The sequence below is a fragment of the Vigna umbellata genome, chromosome 10, assembly GCF_029865625.1.
Source record: "Vigna umbellata cultivar VRB3 chromosome 10, Vumbellata_1.0, whole genome shotgun sequence".
Classification (NCBI taxonomy): domain Eukaryota; kingdom Viridiplantae; phylum Streptophyta; class Magnoliopsida; order Fabales; family Fabaceae; genus Vigna; species Vigna umbellata.
The window spans coordinates 1,751,785-1,773,749 of record NC_142174.1 but is presented as its reverse complement, the minus strand read 5'-3'; the positions used below and the strand labels follow the sequence as shown (position 1 = coordinate 1,773,749).

Sequence of the window (21,965 nt, the reverse complement as noted above, 5' to 3'; positions counted from 1 at the left end):
GGAAGAAGAAAATTTGGAGGATGCAAACTTAGTAGAAGTTGAAGTTAAAGCTGAGCAGTAGAGTGCTCGTTCCGTAGTAGCTGATAGGTTTTCTGTACTGTATTTTGGAAGTTTTGTATTTTTTGCAGTACTGTTCACCCAGAATTTGTTATAGTTTTGATAGATCCTGAATGCTGTAATTATAGTACGTTCAGTTTTAAATTTTGAGAGCAGCTGTTGTAAATATTAAGACTGCACTGTAATTTCTGTAAATGTGATTAGTTCTGATTAATGGTAATTACTATTTATTGGGATGTTACAGTCACATACACAACACACAGCACAACACAATCGAAGGTGATGGATGAATCCATCTCAAGATGTAAACCAATAGAAAAAACAAAAAAAACACTTTTGTCTTAAACACAGAACACACAACACAGAGGCATCACATCACTTCAGCATACTACTATAAGGGCATGCGTAGATGTTCGGTATTTCTTCCAATGAGGTGTGCAAAATGGATTTGTCACCGCAATTCCGGGCTTATCTTTCAATTTCTCTTTCTTTTTTCTTTTAGCACGGAAACACTGACCATTTTCTTTCTTTTTAATATACTGAGACAGAGCACACAAAAAAAGAAATTGAAATTCCCACAATAAAAATAGGTTTAAAAATAGGATGGTCACTTCTCGCCTTCAAAATTTGCCAAATTGTTTGATCCTGAAGCTGGGACAAGGTTTGTTCTTTCAGTACATCCTTCATATATCCATTCCTGGACGAGAAGGAGAAGGCGTGGCGGTTGAGGAGGTTGATGTAGAGGGCATAGGCGGTTAAACCCGTCATCCCTAATTTCTCATACTTCCCTTCGGTGTGCAAGTTCAACCTGTCATCCTCGCCCTGCGACGAAGACACTTCCCTAAAGTCCCTCAAAAACCTGTGAATAGCATCGTTCACGTCTTCCACCCTTATGTTAGTGCCCCACACAAAGGTGGGCCTGGCGTCGTCCATGTCGTAGCCATCGCCGCCGTCAGACGAGGCCGCCGCGTCATATGTTGTGGATGTAGGTGTGACGGGAACGCGCCCACCTCCGCCGACGCCTTAGCGGGAGCGCGGCGCGGTTGGGGTGGCTTCGGAGGAGGCGAATCGAGATCAGCGCTCCGACGGAGTGGCGAATGCGGAGGGAGTGGAGGAGCGGCGGCGGCGGCGCCTACTTCCCGGAGAAGAGAAGGTGTTGCTGATGGGGCTGGAAAGGGAGTCGTCGGGGGAAGAAGGACCTATCAGAAAGGAGGTTTGAATAAATTAACAAATCAGAAAATTCGGAAAATGAAAACCGAAAGAAGAGACAGAGAGAGGAGCGGCACGAACCGTTGTTGAAATTCGGAGAAGAATCGGAAGCCATAGATTTGGTTGTCGGAGAAAATCAGATACAGAAGCAAGAGTGAGTGATATAGAAAGGGCGGTAACTCACCCGTCATCCTCACCCTTCATACATCCTTCATATATCCTTCATAGAGGTCGATGTATTCAGGTCAGACTCTGCCACCTGCAAATAAAATGATACGTGAGCATGTCTCCTGTTTAAAAAATTAACGCCGTTCATTGTATTTAAAAGAAAAGATATTATTATTTAATTATGTTAAATTAGGGATTCAATTGATCATTTCTAAAATTAAAAGATTCAATTAAAACGAACCCGTAAATACAGGAACTTCCGAACCTATTAAAAAAAAAATATTAGCTGCACTGAACCGTTTCGGCCTACATGGAAAGATTCATTTTAATATTGGTAAAAGAAAAGAAAATAGAAGATCATAGGAAAAGGAAAGATTCATTTTAATATTGGTAAAAGAAAAGAAAATAGAAGATCATAGGAAAAGGATTTGTGGCTGTATTTGTGACATCCCAATTATATACGTCATGCATATATAATAAAGACCTCATCATGCATAATATACCACGAGCCTCCCAAACTCTTCCCTCTTCCCCTCTTCTTCTCTTTCCTTTTCTTGTTTTCTTTTGGTTTTGTTTTCAAAGGGGAAGCAACGTTCACTGCCCCTTTGTGGCAGCGCACGTCCCTTCCTCCCCGTTCTCTTTTTATTTTTATTTTTTTCTTTTAAATTATGATTCCTTACATTCTCCCCAACAACAAAAATTTTCGTCCTCGAAAATTAAGTCTCCCGGAACAAGTCGAAAAATTTTCTCTTTGTTCAAACCATCTGTTAACATAACCTTACCTCTAGATTGCCACTATAACTCAAAACCACAGCTCAAATAGTCTCCTTCGCCCATTGACCCACTCTTCCCATTCCAAAGCCATTAATACTTTTCACTTTAAAGTTGATCCTGTAGCTTGCAACCGAAGGCTCACTTATCTTCCTTGCCTGATACATGTTTCTTTCACACCTAAACTTACTTCTGACTCCTGAAGATTACTAAACACTCCTAACTCATGCTCATAAGACAACACCAATATTGTTTCAAAGAATTCGTCCCTCACAAACTACTAATCCACAATTTTGAAAGCTCTTCATGCATACCTATTTCTGACAATAACATGCTCAGCATCATCTGCTGCGCTACTCTGCTCCTCATACTTCCTTACTAACCAATTTACTTAAAATGACACTTCCTTCATGACAACTGTAACCAGCAAAAGATCACCCTCGAAGAACCTTTCTCAGGACTTTTATGGCCTTACCAAAACTCTGAGAACTCTCCCTTTGCATAATAGCCTTGTCATTCCATTTCCTCAACACTGCTTTCTACTCCACAAAACGACCATGCCTGAAATCACTCCTGATTGTCAAGACTTATACTAGACTATGCCAACATGTCCTCTATTTCTCTTCTGCGATTCCTCAACCTTGTAGTTCTCCTTATGATTATATTGAGTCTAAATATTATTGCTCTAACTCAACCTCCATCTTCCTCTTACACTACACGACTTAAACAGGAACCACCCAAAAATTTCGGACGCAGATGTTGCCTAAGACCCCACTCCAAAGTGAATTCCACTTCTTCAAGTCATAAAATCCCATACTTGTTGCAGAAAACCAATCAAAACCCTTCCCTTGAATCACACCTCAAACTTACGAAAGAACAACATCATCTCTTCTTCATTTACAATTTGCAGACATCTTGAATTCTCATAATAACACTTGCTTCGATCTTTCGCTCAACTACACTTGATGCACCACCTTCGTTCTCCTTCCTTGTCAAGGAAGCACTCCATATAAACTTCAAACTTGAGCTCTTAGATTAACTCCACAAACGCCACATCACTCATACTTCTTCTTGTACTCATCCCGTCCAAATTAACTTAAAACCTTCTTCTTCAAGGATTGTCCTCTTCAACTCGGAGTCGTCAAAATATAAACCCTATCTTTAATCCTCTAAACCTCAAGATAATCTTAACCAATAATACCAATCCTCTGACCTTATCTGAACTTACTAACTTACTGCCTTCTGCATTCCATCATTCAATATCCACTTCTCTCTTGATCAAACTCAGTCGAACACTAAACATCACCATAAAACCATACCCAAAGAAAATTAACTTTATCACAACATACAACTTCATAACTCTAAACATCTCAACCAACCCAAACTTCTCTGATCATTCTCGATACCCTCTTTAGCAACTTATACTACAACCACCCTTTATCATCTGTTCTAAAACCTTTCTTCTCCTTAACATATAGTTGAGCCAACTTTGTCGTAGACATTCTCAAATCAATTGCTAATAAGTGAGCACTCTTGGTTAATCGGTCCACTATTACCCATATTGCGTCATGTTTTCGAATAGTGCGTGGCAAATGGTAACGAAGTCCATCGCGATGCTATCCCATTTCCACTCGGGAATCTCTAACGGTTGCAACAAACCTCCAGGTCTTTGATGTTCCACTTTTGCCTTTTGACAAGTCAAGCAAGAAGCCACAAACTGTGCCACGTCCCTCTGCATACCCGACCACCAGAAGGACTTCTTGAGATCTTGATACATCTTTGTCATGCCTGGATGCATGCTAAAACGGCTTTTGTGACCCTCCTCAAGGGTTAACCTCTTCATTTCTGAATTGCTAGGGATACATACTCTGCCTTTGAACCTTAAGATATTATCAGTCCCCAATGCAAAATCTTTTCCTTGTTCCGTCCCAATCAAACTGGATGACGTTTGGAGCTCAACATCCTTCGACTGCTCTTCTTTAATACGCTTCAATAAGTCATTGGACACCACCAAATTACTGCATCTGATGCTGTCAGCTTCAAATTCTACCTGCAACCTCAAATCTCTGAAGCTTTTTACTAACTCAAGCTCTCTGATCATCAATGAGGAAATATGTACTGCCTTTCTTCTCAATGCATCCGCCACTACATTGGCTTTCCCGGGATGGTATAAAAGATCAAAGTCATAATCCTTAAGGAACTCCATCCATCTCCTTTGCCTCATGTTAAGCTCTTTCTGATCAAAGAGATATCTCAGGCCCTTATGATCACTAAACACCTGAAATTGCGCACCATACAGGTAGTGTCTCCAAATCTTCAAAGCAAAAACTACAGCTGCCAACTCCAAGTCATGAGTGGGGTAATTCTTCTCATGAACCTTGAGTTGTCTTGATGCATACGCTACTACCTTCTTCTCCTGCATCAGTACACACCCTAATCCCTGATGAGAGGCATCACAGAAAACCTCAAAAAGTTTACTCGTGTCAGGGATAACCAAAACTGGTGCACTAGTCAATCTTTTCTTTTGCCCTTGGAAGCTAGTCTCACAACGGTCTGTCCAAACAAAAGGTTGATCCTTCCTAGTCAGTTGTGTCAACGGCGCCACAATCCGTGAAAAGCTTTCAATAAAACGCCGATAGTAGCCCGCTAGACCCACAAAGCTCCTGACTTCTGTAACAGTCTTAGGTCTCTCCCACTGAAGTACTGCTTGCACCTTAGTGGGATCAACAACAATTCCTCCAGCTGAAATCACATGCCCAAGAAAAGGAACTTCTTTCATCCAAAACTCACACTTGGACAGCTTGACATACAATCTTCTTTCTCTCAGCACTTCAAGTACTGCCCTAAGGTGATCTTCATGTTCTTCCCGAGTTTTAGAATAGACAAGTATGTCATCTATAAACACCACCACAAACTTGTCCAAGAAGGGTCTAAAAATTCGATTCATATAGTCCATGAAGATGGCTGGAGCATTAGTCACACCAAAAGGCATAACTACATACTCATAGTGGCCATACCTGGACCTGAATGCCGTCTTCTGCACATCATCGGCTTTCACTAAAATTTGATGGTAACCCGACCTCAAATCAATCTTGGAGAATACCGTAGCTCCGTGCAATTGATCTATCAGATCATCGATCCTCGGCAATGGATACTTGTTCTTGATCGTCAACTTATTCAGCTGTCGATAGTCAACGCACAACCTTGAGCTACTATCCTTCTTCTTTACTAGCAACACTGGCGCACCCCACGGCGAAGCACTTGGCCGGATAAACTGTTTCTCTAACAATTCTTCAATCTGCTTCTTCAACTCAGCCAGCTCAGCTGGAGCCATCCGATAAGGAGCCATGGATACTGGTCCTGCTCCAGCGACCAGATCAATAGAGAACTCCACTTCTCGCGGAGGAGGTAAACCAGGAACTTCTCCTGGGAAAACATCCATGAAGTCATTCACAACCAGAAGGTCTACACTCTGGTTCTCAAGAGCTGAAAAGTTTACATTGGGAGTCCCATCCTTATGGAACATGATTAGGAAACAACTGGCACCCTCATTACTCTTATTAAGACGTTTTCTGTTCTTAAAACTTCTAGTTAGATATACACCTTACTATATAGATTCGGGGGAAATGGTAAGTCATACCATTTACACTCAATTCTTCACAGAGAAGACATGGCAAACCCACAACACAAAGGTCATCCTAAGGACGAACTGCTCTGATACCATAAATGTGACATCCCAGTTATATATCATGCATATATAATAAAGACCTCATCATGCATAATATAGGAAAGCAGTCAAGAGTTAAATAAGGAATACAGTCATCCTCAGAATAGTGCGGAATTGACAACTGGAGTATTAGGATTCCTCTATGGGAATTACGGAGAATTTAAAACTTAAAATACACAAAACATCATTCCAAATAAAACGAGTTTACGAAATAAAAACTAGACATCTAAGCTGCAGCACTGCCGTCTCCATCAAGAGCTGCTCCCAAAGTTTCCTCCTCAACATCTGCTCCCATCCAAGTGGATGATCATCGCCAAAGAAACATACCCAAACAGCACATAACACAAACAATGCAAGGGTGAGCTAGATATAAAAAGCATGTTATACATACAACACAGTTAATTTATGCAATCATTCGAACAATTAAAGCATACTCATTGATCCATATTTCACACACTCCCATGACATGTAAACATTCATCCAAACATGGTAAACTGACATCACAAGACCTTTTACTTTAAACCCCGACTTGTTGCTTTATTGACCGACTCGTCCGGACTAGAATGATTACCGCTATGGCGGGTCTTGCACTCGTGGTGGCTTTATGAAATTGGGCACTCCCGCCCTGGCACTACCGCCTGGTGAAACTTGGGCACTCCTGCCCTGGCACTACCGCCTGGTGAAACTTTAGGCACTACCGCCTGGTGGAACTTTAGGCACTACCGCCTGATGGAACTTTAGGCACTACCGCCTGATGAAACTTTAGGCACTACCGCCTGGTGGAACTTTAGGCACTACCGCCTGATGGAACTTTAGGCACTACCGCCTGATGGAACTTTAGGCACTACCGCCTGATGGAACTTTAGGCACTACCGCCTGATGGAACTTTAGGCACTACCGCCTGATGGAACTTTGGGCACTCCCGCCCGGCCACAATCACGAGGTTAATCCGTTATTACTCACCTTGGATCATATGGAAGCATCCAAGACTAGGACCTCCTGCTACTCCTCACCACATGTTCAATCCTCTCTACATGAGAAGAAGGACCATTGGAGATTCAGGATGACCCCCAAAACTGAGCTACCATGTAATTATTCTATACAACCCCAAAACACCACCATATATCCTCTCCTTGAGGATCATGGAATTACGTCCATGAATTATACTGTTACGTTAAACCTTATCCCAAGTTATGAATGACCAGCTACCTCCACGATATCACATTAAATCCAACGTATTTCATACATTCACATAAATCCCATCACAGTATATATTTTCCAAACATTTTGCACATAATTCAATTCAAGAGAAATGAACTTGAAACCCATTATTTTCATAACACTATTTGAACGAACGTTATCTGCCGAACGGTACTGAACGAACGCTATTTACCAACAGGCCGAACGCTATTTCACCGAACACACTTTTAGGCCGAACGCTGATATTGATACTTAGGACGAACGCTATTACTAGCAGGCCGAACGCTATTTAACCGATCACACCATAAGGCCGAACGCTGAGATTGATACTCAGGACGAACGCTATTAGATTCAAATAGGCCGAACGCTAAAATTGATTGAACACTATTCACCGAACACAAATGCCGAACGCTACCATGCTAGTTGGACGAACGCTATGAGATTTAACACAGTTTGGACGAACGCTAGAACCGAACGCTAAATACAACTAGGCCGAACGTCATATTGGATTCAACACTATGTGGCCGAACGTTGATTCCTGAATACTATAAGAACGGACGTTATCAGATCCTAGGCCGAACGCTCATAATGACAGCAACACCAAGGCCGAACGCTCACATCACACACACCATACCAATGCCGAACGACAAAGATTCAAACTTAGAATACTAAAAAGGACGAACGCTCACAAAACAAAGGACGAACGCTCACAAAACTATCTTGGATGAACGCTGCTTATGGAGAATTCTATCTGAACATAACGTCATCAAAACCGAACGTTCGTTATGAACGATCACTAACTTAAAATAATTATATCCAGATCGAACGATCGCTTCCTGAACTACCAAGATAAGAACGAACGTCTAAAATTACTTATTCACCAAAACGAACGAACGCCATTTCCAAGTAAATGGCCGAACACCATTTGACCGAACGTCACTAAATAAACTGGACGAACGTTATCTCCAAATATCAGGCCGAACGTTCAAAATCTGACTTAAACCAGTACCTATCGTTCAACATCAGGACGGACACCATTTGGAGGACGAACGCCTGTGATCACTATTTCAACACGGCGGACGTTTTAAGATTCAAGAATTAAGCCGAACGCTACAGTTACCAATTTACTAACGAACGCTCAAGATTGAAACCTATGCATACCAATTTAACAACGAACGCTCAAAGCCCATTGTACGAACGTTCTAAAATCACTTTACTCAATTCAGACCGAATGCTAAAATAATCAAGGCCGAACGCTATACTTACAACCTATGGACGTTCGTCTTGAGACCAAGGCCGAACGTTCAAGAACGTCCCACTAAAATACTAAGTTTAGGACGAACGCTCACGACCACCGAATAATTTGGACGAACGACCAATTTCACTTGAACGAACGTTCAGCCATTTTGGACGAACGTCCAATTTGAAATCAAATTGGACGAACGGCGTTTCTGCAGAATTTCTGCAGATTTTCCAGAAAACCCAGAAACCAAGAACAACCCAAATTTTTCATCCCCAACTTCCCAGATTTGCGTTAAACATAGTATATATCAACAATCAAACAAAAGATCTAGCTCCCCTTACCTCTTGAAGACTTCCTTGAATCACTTCCAGAGAGTTTGATTTCCTTCAAACTCAAAAAGTTCTCCTCCTCTTCTTTTCCCCAACTTGCAGAACCAAACCTTGCTTGCAGCTTCAACTTCACCTCTCTCAGAAACTTGGCAGCAATGATTTCACTCCCTAAGTGCAGACCCATACCCCTTTTTATCTCCCACGAGCCTCCCAAACTCTTCCCTCTTCCCCTCTTCTTCTCTTTCCTTTTCTTGTTTTCTTTTGGTTTTGTTTTCAAAGGGGAAGCAACGTTCACTGCCCCTTTGTGGCAGCGCACGTCCCTTCCTCCCCGTTCTCTTTTTTTTTTTTTTTTTCTTTTTTTTTAATTATGATTCCTTACAGTATTCAGCCTTTTGGTTTAAAATGTGAACTTTTAAAATAAAAAAGTGATGATTAAAACGAAGTTAAAATAGTTTTAAATCAACCGTTCGTTCCTCTTACTGCTGGACAACCGTTCGTTCCACACTGGACGACCGTTCGTTCGGTGGTCGAGCGCTCGTTCGCTGCTGGACGAGCGCTCGTTCGCTGCTGGACGAGCGCTCGTTCGTCATCTCAGCATTCACTCATCAATTTTTTTAACGCCGTCCAGCCAAATTAACGGAAAGGATCGATTTGTTGCAATTTTCATAAAATTGGGACCCAATTGAGATTTTCAGAAAGAAAGGGACGAAATTGAGATTCCATGCGAAAATAGGGACCAAGTGAATGATTAAACCTTTTTAATATTAAAAAAATTATTTTCGTACATTCTGATTTAAGGATTGAAAGTTATATTTTGTTTTACAAATTTATTGAAAGAATAATTACAAAACAAAGATTTTATATTACTTCAATAACCATAACATTGTTGATGCAATCAATAACCAACATATTTTAAATTATAATGCTGAATTTGGTTCTAGGTAAAATGTTTGGTGGATTACATTATAAACAACGACAAGGCCATTTTCTTTCCTGGCCTAACCTCAATAGTCCAAAAACATTAATGAGTTGCGATAACTAGTCTTCAAATACATCACAGAAAAAGTTAACCTGAAAGTTAATGATCAAGAGAATTTTAGGATTATTTCTATGGTAAAGGAAAGTATTTTGGTGGTTGAGTTTGTTTTCAACTAATACCAGACTTCATTAAAAAATATATTATAATACTAACTGTAACGTCCCAAAAATATACATCATGCATATAATAAAGAGTCATCATACATAATATAAGAAAGCAGTCAAGAGTAATTTAAGGATTACAGTCATCCTTAGAATAGTGCGGAATTGACAAGAGTATTTAGAATTTCTCCATGAAAATCACAGAGAATTTAAAACTTAAAATACACACGAGTTATTCCAAACATTAAGAATTATGAAATAAGACTAGCTAATCTAGGCTGCAGCACTGCCGTCTTCATCAAGAGTTGCTTCCAAAGTATTCTCCTCGCCATCCGCTCCCATCCAAGTGGATGATCATCGCCAAAGAAACATTCCCAAACACACACAACACAAACAATGCAAGGGTGAGCTAGATATAAAAAAACATGTTATACAATCCAACATGATATGCAAAAGTCACTCATACATGGTAAACTAACATCACAAGACTTGTTACATTAAACCCCGACTTGTTACTTTATAGACCGACTCGTCTGGACCAGAATGATTACCGAGCTATGGCGGGTTATGCACTCGTGGTGGCCTCTACTGCTTTGCAAAGCCATTGCCAATGGGTTCCACCCTACCACCCTCACGAGGTTAGTCCGTTTCGCGCCCTGGAGCATACTGGAAGTGTGACATCCCAAAAATACAGCATAAACCATAAAATCAGAAAATCACATTTAATAATATTTCAATACAGTTTTCCAACTAAAAACAAAACAACGCTCAAGGACGAACGTCCTTGAGTACAGTCTTACAATAATAACAAAACAGACGCGCAAAGCCGCACGTCTTCAGAGTTACAAATGAAAAAGCCGAACGTACACGAAACTTGACCGAACGATTTACACGGCACAAATACCGAACGGTCTATCAGAATAAAATAACAAGACAAGATGGTCGAACGACCACTCTAATACAGGCTACATAACTGGCCGAGCGCCTCACTGCTCGGTCTTCACTTCGACATCAACCAGGTTCTCTTCATTCAGCGCCTCTTCCAATCGCTCGTCTCCCTCTGCTCACATCCACACGGATGATCATTGCAATGACAAGACGGACGTACAAGGACAATAGACAACACAAGGAAACGAAAGGGTAAGCTTACTTAATTTAACTCATGCATCAGTCATACAATTCATTACATAATTCATCACATATCAAGGCATTATAACGCATGCACAAAATAAGACTCGACACGACTGACCGTCCGGACTGTATGAAATCTGCGTAGTTACAGGCGTTCACGCACCCGGGTGGTGTGGTAACTGGCATTCTCATCAGCTGCCACCCGAGGTTAGTCCATTCCGTCCAAATTACTGTTATGTGACGGGGACCTCCTGCCATTCCCACGCATGGCATACCCCCTCTATGTGAGGACGAGTAGTCACGGAATATCAGGATCGAACAGCCAGCATTAACTTCCCACAGTCATACATTTACAAATTCTCAAATTCTCAATCAGGACGTTCAATATAAGATTAGGACGAACGTTTAGTTTAATATATGGACGAACGCTCGGTATAAGACCGAACGTTAATAGCTCATATTGGTAGAACTTGAAAAATAAACTAAGATACTTTTAAAGAAGTATTTACGAACGGTTAAGATAAACAGTTGCATATACACAGACAATTACAAAGAGACAGAAGTTTATCAAAAACATTAGCTTCAACAGTACTTGACCGAACGCTCAAATAGAACATTTTAGAGTGAGGACGCTCGTCCTCAACCACAAATTTACCCAAATGACCGAATCAACATTTCAAACATATTACTACGGAAAACCGAACGGTCAAGGAACGTCCAGTACGAACGTGAATTTCATGGGGAGTTCATTTACATTTTCAGTTCACTTCTCATCATAATTGCATAATTACGTTCGTTCTAATCACCCCAAAATCTCAGATTTCATACGACTAATATCATGCAATTTTCATACGTTTCATTTCACCAATAATAACGAACGTTCATACATTCAGAAAATCCAATATCATGCATTATATTCATACAATCAAATAACGAACGTTCACACACATACAAAAAAACCAGTTAAATTAAATAAGCTTCCCTTACCTGGAAATGACGAACGTTCACAGACGCACACAATTTCTCCTCTACGTTTCACTTTCCCACGCTCGTAAACGCTCGTTAACCAAACTACAATGAACGAGCCCTGACACCAAATCAGATCTATTCGTTCCTAAGAAAGATGACGAACGTACGAATCTCATAACTGGGTTTGCATGCATTGTAACGAACGTCAGCATGAAGGGAATGACTTACCAGCTCAGTTTTCTCCAGACAAACGTTTTCTCTGGAAGTCCTTGACGCCGTGCGTCCTTCTATGGTGCTGGAATACAGAATGGAGGAGACGAACAGTGTACACTTAGAGAGACGGTGCAGAGAGTGTAGAGAGAAGAAGGAGAGAATTCAGAAACGAAAATGGTGGAGCGTGTGGAGGGTGGAGGATTTATCAGAATCTCGGATCTGTTTTTCCACCTCGCCAGCGTACGTTCCCACTGCCAGCGCACGTTCCCACTGCCAGCCTTCTGCCAACGCACGTTCCCACTGCGTTTTTGACTAAATTTCACGTGCATGGTTGGCGTCCGTTAGCGGATGTCAGACGTTGCTGTCTCCACGTGCGTCGCTGAGGTGGCGCGCTCTCAGGCTGCCACGTCTGAGGCTTGACATTCCCCCCAACTACAAAAATTTTCGTCCTCGAAAATTAAGACGTACTCTCAAACAGATGGGGATACAAATCCTTCATGGCATCTTCCACTTCCCATGTAGAGTAGCCCGTCTTTTCATCCCAGACGACCTTCACCAATCTGACTGGTTTCCTCTTGTAGTATTTGGTGTTGCTATCTTCAATGCGTACCGGCTGCATCTCCAACGTACGATCTTGACGAAGACGAATATCTTCTAACTCTAATATGTGAGAAGGGTCGGATACGTACTTCCGAAGTTGAGAAACGTGGAAGACTGGATGCAAGTTTGATAACTGAGGCGGCAAAGATAACTCGTATGCGACTGGTCCGATCTTCCTCAAGATCTGATAGGGTCCGATGAACTTGGGAGACAACTTCTTGGGTCGAATGGCTCTCCCCACCCCAGTAGTTGGATGTAGTCTAAGGAAGACGTGATCTCCAGCATCGAACTCCAATGGCCTTCTTCTTTTGTCAGCGTATGACTTCTGTCTGCTCCGAGATGCCTTCAGCCTTTCTTGGATCAATTTCACCTTCTCAATCGTCTGCTGAATGAGCTCTGGTCCAGTTAAGACCTTTTCTCCTTCCTGAAACCAACACAATGGCGTTCGACACTTTCTCCCATACAGAGCTTCAAAGGGAGCCATTCCTATGCTGGCTTGGAAACTGTTGTTGTAGGTGAACTCCACTAAAGGCAAGACTTCATCCCAGACGCCCATGTGATCTAGGACACACGTCCTCAATAAGTCTTCAAGTGTCTGGATGGTTCTCTCGGACTGACCGTCCGTCTGAGGATGATAGGCCGAACTCATATGGAGTTTGCTACCGAGCTCGCTTTGCAACGACTGCCAAAATCGAGAGGTAAACCTTGTGTCTCGGTCTGAAACAATGCTAGACGGAACTCCATGTAGACGAACAATTTCCTTGATGTAAAGCTTAGCCAGGTTCGTCATGGACATCTTCAGATGGACGGCTAAGAAATGAGCACTCTTCGTTAGTCGATCCACAATTACCCACACGGAATCATGATTCCTGACAGTTCGAGGTAAGTGGGTCACGAAGTCCATCGCAATGCCGTCCCACTTCCATTCCGGAATCTCTAACTGCTGAAGTAGACCGCCTGGCCTCTGATGTTCAGCCTTGGCTCGTTGACACGTTAAACACGATGCCACAAAACGTGCGACATCACTCTTCATTCCCGGCCACCAGAAAGATTTCCTGAGGTCTTGATACATCTTAGTCATACCAGGGTGTATGCTAAGACGACTGTGGTGTCCTTCCTCAAGAATCATCCTTTTCAACTCACCATCATTCTGAATGCACGTCCTACCCATGTATCGTAGACAACCGTCTGTTCCCGTGTTGAACTCCTTGGCCTGATCTGTACCGAGTGCGTTCAAGATCTTCACCAACTCTTCGTCTTCTCGCTGCTTCATTCTGATCCGGTCAAATACGTCACTGGAGATTCTAAGAGTACATCATTTAATAACATTCGGTTCCAAGTCGAACTGTAACCTTAGATCTCTAAAACTTTCTACCAAACTCAATTCTCGGACCATCATGGACGAGACGTGAACTACCTTTCTGCTTAAAGCGTCCGCTACAACGTTTGCTTTTCCTGGATGATAGAGTAGTTCAAAGTCATAGTCCTTCAAGAAATCTAGCCAACGTCTCTGTCTCATATTTAATTCCTTTTGATCAAAGAGGTACTTGAGACTCTTATGATCACTGAACACTTGGAAAGTTGATCCATACAAGTAGTGCCTCCAAATCTTCAAAGCAAAGACGACCGCTGCTAATTCCAGGTCGTGAGTTGGGTAGTTCTTCTCGTGAACCTTCAGTTGCCGAGAAGCGTAAGCAACCACCCTCTTTTCTTGCATGAGTACACAGCCCAAACCCTGATGAGACGCGTCACAATATACCACGAAGGGTTTAGCCGTGTCAGGTATGACCAGTACTGGGGCGCTTGTTAACTTATTCTTCAATTCCTGGAAACTTCTTTCACACCGATCGGTCCAAGCGAACGGTTGATCCTTTCTGGTCAGCTGAGTAAGCGGAGCTACTATTTTGGAAAATCCTTCAATGAACCGTCTATAGTATCCCGCGAGTCCCACAAAACTACGAACCTCGGTACCTGAGCGTGGACTCTCCCATTCCAGTACTGCTCTTACTTTAGCCGGATCTACTGAGATTCCTTCAGCTGAAACCACATGTCCCAAGAATGGTACTTCCTTCATCCAGAATTCACATTTAGAGAATTTGGCATATAACTCCTTTTCTCTTAGCACGCCTAGAACGATCCTCAAGTGATCCTCATGCTCTTCATAGCTTTTGGAGTAGACAAGAATGTCATCAATGAAAACGACTACGAACTTGTCTAGATACGGTCTGAAGATACGATTCATGTAGTCCATAAATATTGCGGGGGCGTTTGTCACACCGAACGGCATTACTACATACTCGTAGTGTCCGTATCGAGATCGGAAGGCTGTCTTCTGGATGTCTTCTTCCTTCACCCGAATCTGATGATATCCCGACCGTAAATCAATCTTTGAAAATATGACCGCGCCATGTAATTGATCTAGCAGGTCGTATATCCGAGGCAAAGGGTACTTGTTCTTGATAGTCAGTTTGTTTAACTGCCTATAATCAATGCAGAGACGAGAGCTACCATCCTTCTTCTTCACTAAGAGTACCGGCGCTCCCCAAGGTGATGCGCTAGGTCTGATAAACTGCTTATCCATTAACTCTTCAATCTGTTCCTTGAGTTCAGCTAACTCTGCTGGCGACATCCGATAAGGTGCAATAGAGATAGGTCCAGCATTCGACACTAAGTCGATAGTAAATTCCACCTCGCGTGGAGGAGGTAATCCAGGCACTTCATCAGGAAATACATCAGGGAATTCATCCACGACTGATCGTCCTCCATTCGATTTACTAGACGGTCGCTCATGATTCAAATCTTCAATTCGTTCGTCTGAATGCGTCATGATCAGAAAACAACTGGAACCATCCCCGATGTCTTCTTTCAATTGACCGAGCGTCACAGATAGATCCACTTCATACTCGTTTGGAAACACCAATTCCTTTGCTCCGCAATCTATGAGAATGCGATTGGCAGCCAGCCAATCCATTCCTAAGATTACTTCTAAATCTTTCAAGGGTAGACAGATGAGATTCACTTTATAATTTCGCCCCTCAACCTCTATAGGACACTTAACACATACAGTAGACGTCCTAACCTCACCAGCCGCTGGGGTTGATACTACCAAGTCGAACTGCATCTCGCGTTCGGCTAATCCCAATTTCTCAACACACGCCTTCGAAATGAAGGAGTGTGTTGCCCCCGAATCATACAACACACAAACAGGCATTCCAAACAACAAACAAGTACTGGTGACGAGCGTACCTGAGTTGGCAGCTTCGGCGCCCGTGATCGCATACACTCGACCAACAGCTTGTGCTCGTCCACCCCGATCCTGTTGCATCCTCCCGGCATTTGGCGGCCTCATTGCCGCTCGTCCGCCCATTCTACACTCACGTTCTATATGACCATTTCTTCCACAACGAGTGCAGGACTTTACTCCCAATTGTTGGAACAATCGGTACCGTTATAGAGTCGCGCAGCGGAATAAAATATTCGGAAAGCGTGTTACGGTCACAAATCAAGTTTAATGGTCCATTTTAGAAAAACAATTTTCTTAGAGAAAATTTATCAAACAGTTGATATGCGTAAAAGATAAAGAGTGTAGGGAATAGAAAATCACACAAGCAATTTTTATCCTGGTTCGATTCAAAAGAATCTACGTCCAGTCGTTAATCACTATAAATAGTGATTAACCTTTTTCACTAAAAAGTTATTTAACAGATTACAAGAAATAGTGAATAAAGCAGATAAATAAACCTTCCTTCGACGAACGAACCGGAAGAAGAACACTCTGCCAACTCGAAGAGAACCGCTCCGACAAACGAAACACGAGCTTCTCCTATTCACGAGACCAGGCAGAGCACCTTGCTAACTCGAAGAGAGCTTGCTCCGACTATCGACACACGACACGCGAGCCTCTCCTGTTCACGAGACCAAGCAAGGGAACTTGAACTATAGCTTCTAAGAACTTCCTTTGACAAACAGTATTCTGCAAGAGCTTCTGTTCAACAACGTTACCTTCTGATTTCTCCAAATCAAAATATATAGCCAAGTACACTGAATGCCAAAGGACAGCTCCCAACTGCCATGAATAATCGATTATTGTAAGTGATAATCGATTATTCAAGTCCGTTACAGGTTTTCAAAAATGTGATAATCGATTATATGAAGTGATAATCGATTATTCAAGTATGACTTGTGATAATCGATTATTGCTTAATCATAATCGATTATTGCAGGTTAAAAATGCAAGTTTTACAAGGTTTACAAGAATTTCCTACTACATTTAATTTCTACAACTTGCTTTTAACTAATTCTAATATCTTCTTCAACTAAAACTTCTTGTAGCATCATCAAAACAAATTTCTTCAAGATTTACCAATACTCCTTATTGGTAACAATCTGCCCCTTTTTGATGATGATCAAAAATTCAAATTTTAAAAGCAAGTTTGGCTTACCTGCGAAACATACAAGCTAACAAACAACAATAAGGTTAGCAATACCTGTAATAATTTATACTTCTCCCCTTGTATTATTCTTCTCCCCCTTTTTGATCAGAAGCAAAAAGATCTGATGTTAAAGGCTCCCCCTAAATATGATCTCCCCCTCAATTAATCAAAAGATGCATTTCAAAACATAAATAAAATTGAAATTTCATAACATGAAAGAGCATAATACCTCATATATCTTCCCCTGAATGTAATAATCCCCTTTTAGAAACAGATTCCAAAAAAAATAAAAAAATAAAAAAAAAAGTTTTTTTTTTTTTTTTTTTTTACGCTGTGACTTAAGATAATCGATTATTACTTTAAAGGCTTAATTACCTACTTAGTCCCCATGTTCGGAGGTAATTTGCTGTTTAGTACCCGGTTTTAAAAATGTACGCATTTGATACCTATGTTTTGAAATTTGTATCAATTGAATCCTACCCACTTAACGCCGTTATAAATCTAACGTTTTCCTGACATCAACTTTGAATTGTGGACGAGCGGTTGTGGACGATCGTCCAAACAGAGGAGGACGCTCGTCCAACACTGGAGGACGCTCGTCCAAACAGAGGAGGACGCTCGTCCAACAGTGGAGGACGCTCGTCCAACAGTGGAGGACGCTCGTCCAAACAGAGGAGGACGCTCGTCCAACAGTGGAGGACGCTCGTCCAACAGTGGAGGACGCTCGTCCAAACAGAGGAGGACGCTCGTCCAAACAGAGGAGGACGCTCCTCCAACAGTGGAGGACGCTCGTCCAACAGTGGAGGACGCTCGTCCAAACAGAGGAGGACGCTCGTCCAACAGAAGAGGACGCTCGTCCAACGATGCTCGGACGCTCGTCCACTACCGCTCGTCCACAATTCAAAGTTGATGTCAGAAAAACGTTAGATTTATAACGGCGTTAAGTGGGTAGGATTCAATTGATACAAATTTCAAAACATAGGTATCAAATGCCTACATTTTTAAAACCGGGTACTAAACAGCAAATTACCTCCGAACATGGGGACTAAGTAGGTAATTAAGCCTACTTTAAATAATCGATTATGTGCGAGCCAAATTGTCAAAATCCAAATTTTTGAGGACGAGATAATCGATTATTACCCTTGGTAATCGATTATTTACGTTAATTTCCGAAAAACACAAATTTGGGCCAAATTTTCAACTTTAAGACACATCTAACATTCATAAATCATTTCAACGCTCTTAAAAAATACCAGGATACCATAGAGTCTTCTTTTCCTTTTGAAAAATTAACCTGCAAAACCAAACAATAGAGTTTTGGTCCCCATAATCTCATTTGGGTCCTTTAAGATTAGAGACAATTTACTTTATAACAGGAATCCAAGCATATTTTCCATTTGGAACATCAAAATGTTTAATTCTACATTTGTTAGAAGTGTGCCCCTTTTTCATACAATAAAAGCATGTGACAACATTTGGATTTCTATAAGACACAGTTCCTTTTTCAACCCATACCCTACGGGTTCTTTTAATTTGGTTCTTACTTTTAAAAACACTTTTGTTTTTATAAACCTTTCTAACAGTTATAGGCATTTCAACATTATTATTTCCAGTTGCAACTTCAAGAAGATTTTCAAGAATATCAATATCAAGCATATGATTCTTACATGAAAGACATTCAACAGGATGTTCAACATTTGAAGACTCTTTCATTTCCAAGTTGCAAATTTTATTTCTCAAACTTACTTCCTCATCTAATGCCTTCTCATATTTAATTCGCAATTCTTTAAATTCCTTTTTCAAATTTTTATGAGCAACATTCAATTTTTCAGATTCATCAAGCAATTCAAGAAAAGCTTTTTGCAAATCAAATTCACTAGATTCATAGCTAGAATTACTTACTTGGCTTCCAGCATCATCAAAATTAGCTGTCAAACACAAGTTTATTTCTTCAACAGAATCACTTGAACTAGAGGTGGTTGATGCATTATCCTCCAAGGCAATGTGAACCTTCTTCTTCTTGTGAATTTTCTTTTCTTTTCTTTCTTTACTTCTTTTGTTGCTTGAACAATAAACTTTCACATGGCCTCTTTCACCACATCCATAACATTTGAAACTTGAAGAGGAACCTTGATAGTCCTTCTTTTCCTTCAAGATTTTGCTTTCAGATAATTTATCATTGGCCATCAAGCATAGATTTTCTTGCTCATTAGAATCGCTTGAGCTTGAGGAGTTTGATGTAGAGCATGAATTCGAACAAGTCAACTTAGCCACATTCGATACTTCATCATGAGTGACTTTTAAAAATTCCCACATTTCCTGAGCACTTTCATAAACAGAAACTTTGAAAAAATCATCAATGGTTAGTGCAGAAAAAATTATATTCCGAGCCTTAATATCAAATTGGGCTCTTCTATTTTCCTCAACAGTCCAGTTAAAGTATGGTTTTTCTACTTCTACACCATCAATAGTTCTTTTTGGAATATAGGGACCATTTAGTACAGCTTCCCAGATGCCTCTGTCAACAGACCCCATAAAAATTTCCATTCTGACTTTCCAAAAAGCATAGTTATCACCAGTAAACAATGGAGGTCTGTTAATGGAAGCACCCTCAGCATATACATGGTTTTGATTGTGACCAGCCATTTTCACAAATTTTGAAAAACTATCAAAGCAAGCTCTGATACCAATTGTTGGAACAATCGGTACCGTTATAGAGTCGCGCAGCGGAATAAAATATTCGGAAAGCGTGTTACGGTCACAAATCAAGTTTAATGGTCCATTTTAGAAAAACAATTTTCTTAGAGAAAATTTATCAAACAGTTGATATGCGTAAAAGATAAAGAGTGTAGGGAATAGAAAATCACACAAGCAATTTTTATCCTGGTTCGATTCAAAAGAATCTACGTCCAGTCGTTAATCACTATAAATAGTGATTAACCTTTTTCACTAAAAAGTTATTTAACAGATTACAAGAAATAGTGAATAAAGCAGATAAATAAACCTTCCTTCGACGAACGAACCGGAAGAAGAACACTCTGCCAACTCGAAGAGAACCGCTCCGACAAACGAAACACGAGCTTCTCCTATTCACGAGACCAGGCAGAGCACCTTGCTAACTCGAAGAGAGCTTGCTCCGACTATCGACACACGACACGCGAGCCTCTCCTGTTCACGAGACCAAGCAAGGGAACTTGAACTATAGCTTCTAAGAACTTCCTCTGACAAACAGTATTCTGCAAGAGCTTCTGTTCAACAACGTTACCTTCTGATTTCTCCAAATCAAAATATATAGCCAAGTACACTGAATGCCAAAGGACAGCTCCCAACTGCCATGAATAATCGATTATTGTAAGTGATAATCGATTATTCAAGTCCGTTACAGGTTTTCAAAAATGTGATAATCGATTATATGAAGTGATAATCGATTATTCAAGTATGACTTGTGATAATCGATTATTGCTTAATCATAATCGATTATTGCAGGTTAAAAATGCAAGTTTTACAAGGTTTACAAGAATTTCCTACTACATTTAATTTCTACAACTTGCTTTTAACTAATTCTAATATCTTCTTCAACTAAAACTTCTTGTAGCATCATCAAAACAAATTTCTTCAAGATTTACCAATACTCCTTATTGGTAACACCAATAACTGAGGGCAAGACGACCGGTAGTGTGGTCCTCCGCATTGGAAACACTTGACATATCCGTGCTGTCCAGACTGGCCACCAACAACCATAGCCTGGGAATTAGATGGTTGTGCTGGGCCAGCATATGGCAACCTGTTCCGATTCAGATTAGGCCTGGACATGATTGGCCCTCTAGTTGGTTGTTGTTGTTTCTTCAGTCGTTCTACTTCAGCCACATTTTTCTCTAACACTTTTGCTCTCTCAACCATGGCAGGAAAAGACTTAATGCAAAGGCTGGAGATTAGTACCTTCAGATCACTTCTCAGCCCATTTTCGAACTTCCGGCACTGCCACACTTCACTGGTAGCCATGATATTGAAACGGACCAAGTGCTTGAACCTGTTAGTGTACTCAGAAACAGACATATTGCCCTGCACCAACTGGAGAAACTCCACTTCTTTGCCGAAACGGACACTGTCCGGGAAATATTCCTCATAAAATTTTTCCTTGAACACTTCCCAGGAAATAAGGCTTTCAGCTTCTGTTAGTATCATCTTAACGCTTGTCCACCAGTGACTTGCCTCCCCAGTCAGCAGATACTCAGTATACGCTAACCTGTTGTCTTCTGGACATCGCTTGGCATTGTAGATCTGCTCCATGTCCCTTATCCACTGATCAGCTTCGTCAGGAAGGCATTTCCCATCAAACTTTGCAGGACGATGCTGCAAGAAATTTTCCAAACTCCACTCAGCCTGATGAGTAGTGTTTGAAGCAGATGCTCCTGGCGTACCCGTAGTAGCTGCAAGAATCTCCATCAGCTGCCTCTGAGTCATTTCAGAATTAGCGCGAGCAGCTTCGAGATTTTGTGAATTAGTCGCGTTTTGCTGCATCAGAACAACATTCTGCTCTTGTAGCCTTTCGATCACCGATTCCAACAATCTGGTGTTGTTGGGCACATCATGTTCATTGGTCTGTGGTGGAGGAGGAGGAAGTCTAGGTGCCATTGACTCTTTGGAACGGAGAAAAGAACAAATGTTAGTCATGTTCAAACAGTCGAAAATAACTCATTAAACGCAATTTAAGCACACAGCAAAAACACAGTGTACTCATAACCTACAGTGTCCTTAAAAGAACAAAAATGCTC

The 21,965-nt window shown here is 41.2% G+C and overlaps 1 protein-coding gene and 1 long non-coding RNA gene across 2 annotated transcripts; both read right to left on the bottom strand.

Annotated features, from left to right (window-relative positions):
- Positions 1–317: 317 nt before the first annotated feature.
- On the bottom strand, positions 318–8,731 carry LOC148191613 (uncharacterized). The gene is made up of 4 exons (XR_015782571.1): positions 8,717–8,731; positions 5,974–6,217; positions 1,348–1,918; positions 318–1,256 (listed from the first exon to the last, which is right to left on the bottom strand). It is a non-coding gene; the product is annotated as an uncharacterized LOC148191613 (long non-coding RNA).
- Positions 8,732–13,920: 5,189 nt separating this feature from the next.
- Positions 13,921–21,825, bottom strand: LOC148191612 (uncharacterized). The gene is made up of 5 exons (XM_088100610.1): positions 20,817–21,825; positions 16,004–16,138; positions 15,291–15,748; positions 14,430–15,116; positions 13,921–14,031 (listed from the first exon to the last, which is right to left on the bottom strand). The coding sequence occupies exons 1-5, from the start codon at positions 21,823–21,825 to the stop codon at positions 13,921–13,923; spliced, it is 2,400 nt and encodes a 799-aa protein (XP_087956736.1).
- Positions 21,826–21,965: the final 140 nt, after the last annotated feature.

What these genes read in the sequence shown, in the direction of transcription:
- LOC148191612 (XM_088100610.1), bottom strand. Translation starts at nt 21,825, where the DNA reads ATGGCACCTAGACTTCCTCCTCCTCCACCACAGACCAATGAACATGAT. An exon ending in CGCCGAAGCTGCCAACTCAG is followed by an intron (nt 15,749 to 16,003) that starts GTACGCTCGTCA and finishes TACCCTTGAAAG; the next exon opens with ATTTAGAAGTAATCTTAGGA. An exon ending in ACGCTTCTCGGCAACTGAAG is followed by an intron (nt 14,032 to 14,429) that starts GTTCACGAGAAG and finishes TGACCGGATCAG; the next exon opens with AATGAAGCAGCGAGAAGACG.